The following is an 8,796-nucleotide window of genomic DNA, read 5'->3' as shown; positions in this document are numbered from 1 at the left end:
TTCACTAAGCAAACTGCAACGTCTCTCATGTTTCAAACCAAATCTTTTTTGGATGATAAAATATGGAATTGCATAGCTACATTGCCATGAAGATTATACCTTGTTATACATGACTCAAAAATGAAATCTGCTCACATGTGATGATACTTGAATGAATACGTAGCGGTATAAAATAATTAATATTCTAGAAATGAATCACAAAAACACAATTGGTCACACAATAAGAACAATAACTCTCTTATGATAACATAACACAAATTCTAAGTAATAATAATAAATACTGCAGAGACTCAAATATGATAATTCCAAACTATACAAACACTAGTTCATAGGTATGTAGGCTCAAATATGATAGTTCCAAATAGTACACGGACTCAAATGTGATAGTTCCAAACACTAGTTCATATATAGTTCCAACATTAAGAAAAACGAGTGGACAAATATTTCAAAAACCCTAACCGTATGGACGAGACAACGGGGATTGTACTAAGATACCATGCGATATACAAAGTCTTGTGGTAGAGTAAGATTGAAGGTGTCTGCCGTCTGGGCAAGGCCGCACAGACCTTTTGAGTCCTTCCACATTGGGCACTATGAATAAGAACCCTAACATCAAGCCGAGAAAAAAAACTATGCATCGTTATTCCGGTGCACGTATTACGGATATGAACAGAGCATCAGCACAAAAGAAACACGTGCACCCTTATTTGAAGAAGGCTAAGCAGGATACATGCAATTTTTCCTGGATCTCATGCATTGCGTTCGACTCCATTGGGGTTTTCTCGACTATGGAGAGTGAGGAGAGCAATGACAAATGAACAGCGGCACTAATTGTTGCTGGTGCCGCTGCTTCGAGCAGTGAAATTGCAGTGACCAACAGGAGTACAAGTGAAAAGAGAGTAGATCTACAGACGACAGCAGAAACCAAGCAAGAGTGGAGGAGAGGATCTGGCGCTCCTCAGCCACCTGGGTGCTGTGGAGCAAGCTTAGTTGGGACCACAAAAATAAATGCCTTGTAAGTCGAAGGAAAAATATGTGCGGTGCCGGAGGAAGAAGAACTAAAAGAATTATAATGAGTGAGACAAAAAAACGTTTTTGTACAGTAAGTTTGGAACAATGAAACTTGGCACGATTATTTTCGTTCCGCAAGTTTGGGAGAACAAAACTGAAAATTTAAATCAGAATCAAATAGAAAAAAAAATCGAAAGGCAAGTTACATTACAAGTTTGGTATAACCCAACTTAAGGAAATAAGATCTAATAGGTTGCGAGTAAGAATAAAATCAAATATAAGAACAATCATTGTAGTTCGAAGAATGCAATCGTTGTGGTATATGTAAGTTAAGAAGTAAGGACAGAATGAGGATTCTATGGAAAATGGCATAATATGTCGTATCACAATAATGACATGGAATAAAGAGTCACTGAATTTGCAGTACAAAGAACCATCAGATGAACTTCCGATGTGATAGAACATGAAGATGACGATAGTTGGGCGGATGTAAAATGAATTGAGACAGAAGATGATGAAATGAGGGCAATGAAGAAACCATATCACCGGAAAGGCATGGCATTGAAAACTATCCCCTTGTTTTAAGAATCTGATGATAGGAATATTTCATCAATTTTTCATCCTTATGAGCGGAAACAAGTTTTTGGATCACGTGACACATCGACGGCTACAGACGTATGCGTTGGTGTGTGTCCCTGTGAATTTCACGGGTTTTTCTAGTTTTCATCCCTTATCAGCGAAAACAAGTTTAGCTTTCGGACCCCCCCCCCAATAAGCATGGTCTATGGGTTATCCTTAGCAAAATCCACAAATTCCGGTAGAAAGGAGATTTACCCTTGTATTGGGTAGATACATGTAAAAAGTCCATAGTTATGATCTGTATCCCAAATAGATTCCTTCAGACCTTCCACGAGGTAGTAGACAATACTATGTGTAGTCGAAATCGCCCAACAAATGATCGAGGATGCACGCCGACTGGAGGTCACGTTTAGCAGCCTAAAAAATTGTTACAAAATCCAGTCCATGTTAACACGCACAGTCCTATGTTTTCTTGTGTTCATGTTGTCCTATCGGTGGAGGGGATGATAGGCCGGGGCATGCTATATGGAGAAAATAATTTTTGTATAACATAAACCACACCGATGAACTAAATCTTGGTCAATCAAGCAACATATATATTTGGAGTGCTTGCTAGACATCACAATTAGAATGGGCAAACTTACCCCAAATCCTGATAAATCAAGCAACATATGTATTTTGAGTGCTAGCTAGCTGCAACAAAATACTACTACAGTAAATTGCTGCATACGCCCATTGGCATTGCAACTGAAAACCATCATTCCTTGGCAAAAAAGTACTAGTCCAGTTCAAACTGACTTAAGAGGTCAACATAGGACAATCAGTATGTTACGATCATGATCACATCTTGTCAATGCAAACGTCAAGAGACACCTCCTTGGATGCCCCGGAACCAACCAGATAAGTAGGCGGCACCATCAAGAAAGACGGCAGCTCCTCCACGGCCACCTCCCCAGGCCTCGTGCTGCTCGTCACTGGCTTCATGGCCAACAAAATGCTGCCTTCTACGCTGCTCGGTGGTGGCGGACCATTCGCCTGAAGCTTGATAGCGTACTGCGGCCATGAGGATGCCTCAGCTCTGATGCACACCACAGACACGCCACCGAGCACGCCCATGACCAAGAGGAACACGCTGTCGTCCCCTTGCCCATGGAGCAGGCACCGCGGCCGCGGCACCGACAGCCGGAGCTGGTGAACTTGGCCATAATGGACCTTGTGCACTGGCCCGCGGCCGCGGCACCGACAGCCGGAGCTGGTGAACTTGGCCATAATGGACCTTGTGCACTGGCATTGCGTGCATGGCGATCAAGTGGCTGAGGAGCGCCTGTGGTGAACCGACGAAGCCACAGCCAAGCTCCGTGCAGAAGCACGGCATGTGCGAGCACACACTTTGATGGTCGTCAAGCTCGTAGTAGGGGACGTAGCTCCCGCAGCCATCATGGTGGCACTTGACTGTCAAGGAAGAGATGAGGGCGTCCAATGACCGGACGTGGCCAAATCCACTGCCGTGCTCACACGTCTGGCACACTTTATAGGGGAGCCCGATGAGGCATTTGTAGCAAGCCAAGTGCCCGGCATTGCACTGCACAAAATTTTAACGATTACGAACATCCTCAGACCTCGAACAAATAGAACAATAAATTGATGGAGCATCTATCTATTATCTTATAATATTAAATACTAAAATCACAATACATGTCAAAAATAGAGAAATATGCTAGAAAAAAAGTGCAGCCAAGGGATCTCGACAATTAACTATTAACATGATAGATGAAAGAAATTACCCATCTGTGCCCTAATTATTTTTCCAAACAATAAACAAAGAAAGTTGCGGTCCATAAAAAAACGGTCAGAGCATGACTACTCTGCTCTAAAGGTTACTGGTATCATTAACGCTTCTTGGATGCAAGTACTGTTGCCTATCATGCAATGAAAGGATAAACAGAAGTAAAAATATATTATATAAGATTAAAAAAATAACATGGTCGGCAGGCTGAAGCATGATGCCCTCGCATTTGCGAGGGCCACCTTGCTAGTTGGTGAAAGAAAGTAACCTCGAAGACAGGCGGCTTGATCGGGCGGGAGCACACGCTGCAATTAAGCAAACTCATGTCCATCGTTATGGTAACTTCTCTGGCTTGCTTCACTTGGCCACTCCTGGATAGCTCCACCTGCGCCTTCTTGGCGTTCCGATCGTCCTTCTCCATCATCAACAGCAAACCCCTGCGCCTTTCCACGGTGGTATCCGGAGGAATCTGCACACTGTCCATAATCTGCATAGAATTCATGGAGGCAAACACATCACAAGTGGGACCCACAACGACATAGAGATGTTTCTCCATGTAATTAAAAGAATACAGCCGTGGAAGTGAAATGAAGTGCGGGAACAAACTTGTGCTGAATGCGGTTCATCAGAAGGACCAGCAGACTGCAATTGCTCACCACTTGTTGGAAAAATTATGTGTTATTTTAGAGTTCATCAAATTAGTTAGGGTTAAATTTTAGAGTTCATCAAATTAGTTAGGGTTCATTAAATTTTAGAGTTCATCAAATTAGTTAGGGTTAAATTTTAGAGTTCATCAAATTAGTTAGGGTTCATTAAATTTTAGAGTTCATCGGTTAGGGTTAAATTTTAGAGTTCATCTAACTAGTTTTTTTACTGTTTTTAGTAAGTGTTTAATAGAATTAGTAAGAAAATTAATATAACTAGTTGAACTAGTTTATTTTTAGTAAAAACTAGTTTATTTTTATTCATAGTAAGTGCTTAATTGAACTAGTTGAGTTAATACAACTATTTTATTTTTAGTACGAAAATTAATAGAACTAGTTTACTTTTTTAGTTAAAGCAACTATTCCCGCATCGACGTCGACGATGTCTATCCCGCATCCTCGTCGTTGAGTCGGCAGAGGACACCTGCGTCACCAGGTGGGTCATGTCCGGGACTGGGCTCTGCCGGGGTGGTACTGGGAGGCGCTACCTACCGGGGGCGTAGCTTGGTGAGGAGTCAGCCCGCCGTTGACCCGAACCTTCTTTGGTGGCGGTCGCGTGGGCCAGTGACGGTCCAGAGGCTCGAGGACCCTGCGGAGGTGGTGCGTCACCGTGTCAGTGAGGAGGACGCGCACGTCCGTCGCTACTTGTTTGCGTTGGAGCACAGGTTCTCCAATACCTGGCAGGTTCTCCAGGGATCTCACTATAGCTATGATCCTGTGATGGTTCCTTCTCTGTGGGTGTCCACCGCCCGCGCCGATAGCCGTCGTGCGCTAGGGTTTTAGTTGTATTAGTGATGTTATATGTATGATACTATTCGGGATGTATTAGTGATAATATTCGATGATGTACGGACGCATGAGATGATTTACTTTTGCTTATTGAATGCATGCTAATTTGAATACTTACTTATTTTACGATTTGGTTTTGCTTATTGAATACTCATGTCAATATGAGTCCTATAAGATATTTTGAAGTGTATATCTTGTGTTGCTCAAATAGGATATGTGCTTGCCCAAGTGGCCGGTCATGTTTGCAGGTTACACCTCCGAGTGGCCTATGTTTTGCTGGAGTGTTGATTCATTTCTGTTCCGGCAAATTTTAGGCGCTCGATATGTCCTATTTTAGCAAAGGTCATGCCGGATTTTTCCGTGAATTTTGGCACGACTTGTGCCAGAATATGTAGGAAATATCGAGTGTCCCGGATTTGTGTGTTATCTGGTAGTTGTCTTCGATCGATTTTCAATTAATGTGCTATGAATGATGAATAAGACGTGGCACTTGGTTCCACCACAACAAGGCAGAAACTTAATTGATTGCAAGTGGGTGTATCAGATTAAAAGGAAATCTGATGGCACTGTAGATCGCTACAAGGCCAGACTCGTTGCAAAAGGTTTCAAGCAAAGTCAGGAGGCATTGGCATGTGGAAGATCATACTTGTGTCCTATGTCCATATCTGATCCATGAAGATCGTGCACATTTGTTCTTCTCTTGTAATTTTAGCGTTAGAGTCTGGAATTACTTGCAGATTATCTGGGACCCACAGCCTGGGATGACAACATACAACATGGCAGTAAAGGCTAGGAAGGATTTTGGGCATTCTTTCTTCACTGAAGTGGTCTTTACAGCAGCTTGGAACATTTGGATCTTGAGGAATGGCAAAGTTTTCAGGAATGAGACACCTTCTTTCAGAGCATGGAGACATAACTTTATCCATGACATTACCCTTCTTTCTCATAGGGTAAAATGTAAATACAAGGATAGCCTTCTCACTTGGATCTCTAACCTCCCTTAGGTAGTGTTTTCTTTGCCCTGCTTGGGTTGTAAGTATGTAAGTTTTTCTGTCTTCCTCTTTCCTTTACTTGTATGGACTTGTAATAGGACTTTGTTACTTTGTTGTTTTCAATAAAGAGTTGTGAGGTTGTTGCCTTGCAGTACATATTCAAAAAAAAGGTTTCAAGCAAAGGTATGGGTTAGACTATGAGGACACATTTAGTCCTGTTGTTAAAGCTGCAACCATTCTCCTTGTGTTGTCAATTGTTGTGTCTAGGGGATGGAGCCTTAGACAGTTAGATGTAGAGAACGCATTTCTCCATGGTGTTCTGGAAGAAGAGGTATACATGAAACAACCTCCTTGTTTTGAAGACAAAAATAAACCCTTTCACATATGCAAGCTGGATAAAGCATTATATGGTCTGAAGCAAGCCCCCAGAGCATGGTACTTCAGGCTCAGTATGAAGCTTCAAGCACTTGGGTTTGTTCCATCAAAATCTGACACCTCACTGTTTATATTTACCAAGTCACAAATATATGTGTTTGTTCTTATATATGTGGATTATATTACTGTCACTAGCTCATCTAATGAGGCAATAACCAAACTGCTCAAGAATTTGAGTTCTAAGTTTGCTCTCAAGGATTTGGGAGACTTACATTTCTTCTTGGGTATTGAAGTAAAGAAAAATAGTGATGGTCTTCATCTATCTCAGGATAACTATGCAACTGAGTTGTTGAATAGAATTGGCATGCAAAACTGCAAACCCTCACCAACACCACTTTCCACTTCGGAATGTTTGTCTCTGACAGATGGAGAACCTTTGTATCATGAGGATATCACTAGTTACAGAAGTTTAGTTGGTGGTCTTCAGTACTTGACTCTTACTCGACCTGACATCTCCTTTGCAGTTAACAAAGTTTGTCAGTTTCTTCATGCACCTACTACCACTCATTGGACGATAGCTAAGAGAATCTTGAGGTATGTCAAGAATACGTTGACTGTTGGGCTCACATTCAGAAAGTCATCGTCTACCCTTATAAGTGCATTTTCTGATGTGGATTGGGCTGCCTGCCTAGATGATAGAAGGTCGACTGGTGGGTTTGCTATATTTTATGGTCCAAATTTAATCTCGTGGTGTGCAAAGAAACAGGCAACAGTCTCCAGGTCAAGTACAGAAGCAGAATATAAAGCTTTGGCAAATGCAACGGCTGAAGTTATTTGGGTTCAGCCAATGTTGAAAGAACTCCATATTCCAGAAGTGCACCCTCCTTGTTTATGGTGCGACAACCTTGGTGCAACGTATCTTACTGCTAACCCAGTTTTTCATTCCAGGACAAAGCATATTGAGATAGATTTTCACTTTGTCAGAGAACGAGTTGCGAACAAGCAATTGGATGTCCGGTTCATTCCTTCAAAGGATCAGCTTGCAGATGGGTTTACAAAGGCCTTACCTACAAAAGGTTTTGAAGAATTTTGTCGTAATCTCAAGTTGGTGCAGTTGTGATTAAGGGGGAGTGTTAGAAATACTATAACATAATAGTTAGAGATAGCCTTGTGCTACACGCTTGTATCCCTTCATGTTTATCTTTCTATCTCTACCTCTCTCGTTGTAATCTATCTCCACAGTTGGAGATCTTCCTCAACCGCACCATGTACATGATCGCAAGATACTTCTCGTCCAATCAATAAATAACCGCGGGCTCCCATGTTACGGGAGTTGAGACGCTTCATTATTCTTTCAGTATGGTGCCTCCAATTAGTAAATATAAGATATAAGATTTGGATGAATCAAAAGTTGAATTAGGATGACGATCCTACTAATTCAACTTTTGGTCACTTTTGATCCATCCACATGAATCTAATCCACGTTCCTTCCACCTATGATATAATAACTAATCATGACCATAATAACAAATCATCATGATAATCATCATAGTCATTGTGTAGCTATCTAATCATCGTATTAATACGAAAACTTTTGCATCATATCATCACCAACAACACTAGCTAATAATCATCATAACCATTACCACCAACACTATATAATCATCATAGTCATAGTGTAGCTATCTAATCACCACCAACACTAGCTAATAATAATAATCATAGTCACGGAGTTCCTGCCGGTTTCCTTGAGAAGAGATTCTGACCAGCGGACATGCTCCTGCAGTGGAGATTATGAGTGAGTGACCGGCTGTCTGAACACAAAAGTCAGCCATTGCTCCGCTCTTGTAGTTTGGCTTCCCGAGGAAGGAACTCCAATCCAGCCATCTCAAAAACAAGTACGCTGCCCTACTTCTTCGCCGCAAGGTTGGCTGGATCATTTTTATCCAGATTCACACTAGCTTGCTGATTACAGGCGAGGCGATGTTCCCTCGCAAGCCGCGCTTCTACCCCTTCGTCTCCGCAGCCATTCACGTCCCCCTCATGGCCTCGTTGGCCGGCCGGCAACACCGACTCCGATGATGAGGTCGAGCTCCCTCCTCTGTGGGTGACCACAGCCCTCTACACAGCCGCGTGCACGTTCCTGCGGCTGCTGGGCTATCGTCTCCGCCTCCTCAGTAGTTCTCCCAGGAACCTGCGGCTGACAACAGCAAGGGACATGTATTTGGAGGCGCGGTGGCAGGCGTCCAGATCGAGGGGGACTCCATGGACGAACAGGGGAGATCCGAGGTGAGAATGATAGATCCACATGTGCCCTCGTGCTTAACTGTGGTCTCCCTTTTCCTTGTTACCAACACTAAGCTAGTACTGACCTTTAGTCATCTTTGAAGTTGTCAACATCATACATAGATAATTGAGTTCAATTCTGTTAATTTGGATGATTTGGTAAGAGAAAAGAATTAAATTTGCACGATCAACATGTTGTGATTTCCTGTGGTTTTCTATTCAAGAAGTTATCGTATAGATGTATACCTTGTTTCAAAATATTGGCATGCTCCAT

The 8,796-nt window shown here is 42.4% G+C and overlaps 1 protein-coding gene across 1 annotated transcript; it reads right to left on the bottom strand.

Moving 5' to 3' along the window:
* Positions 1-1,938: 1,938 nt before the first annotated feature.
* On the bottom strand, positions 1,939-4,042 carry LOC125546467 (E3 ubiquitin-protein ligase SINA-like 7). Its single transcript, XM_048710723.1, has 5 exons — positions 3,983-4,042; positions 3,645-3,863; positions 2,831-3,172; positions 2,488-2,778; positions 1,939-2,007 (listed from the first exon to the last, which is right to left on the bottom strand). The coding sequence occupies exons 2-5, from the start codon at positions 3,858-3,860 to the stop codon at positions 1,939-1,941; spliced, it is 918 nt and encodes a 305-aa protein (XP_048566680.1). The 5' UTR covers positions 3,861-3,863; positions 3,983-4,042.
* Between the last annotated feature and the right edge of the window lie 4,754 nt (positions 4,043-8,796).

The sequence above is a fragment of the Triticum urartu genome, chromosome 3, assembly GCF_003073215.2.
Source record: "Triticum urartu cultivar G1812 chromosome 3, Tu2.1, whole genome shotgun sequence".
NCBI lineage: Eukaryota > Viridiplantae > Streptophyta > Magnoliopsida > Poales > Poaceae > Triticum > Triticum urartu.
Note: the sequence above shows the minus strand (reverse complement) of the source record. Positions and strands in the feature narration are given on the sequence as shown.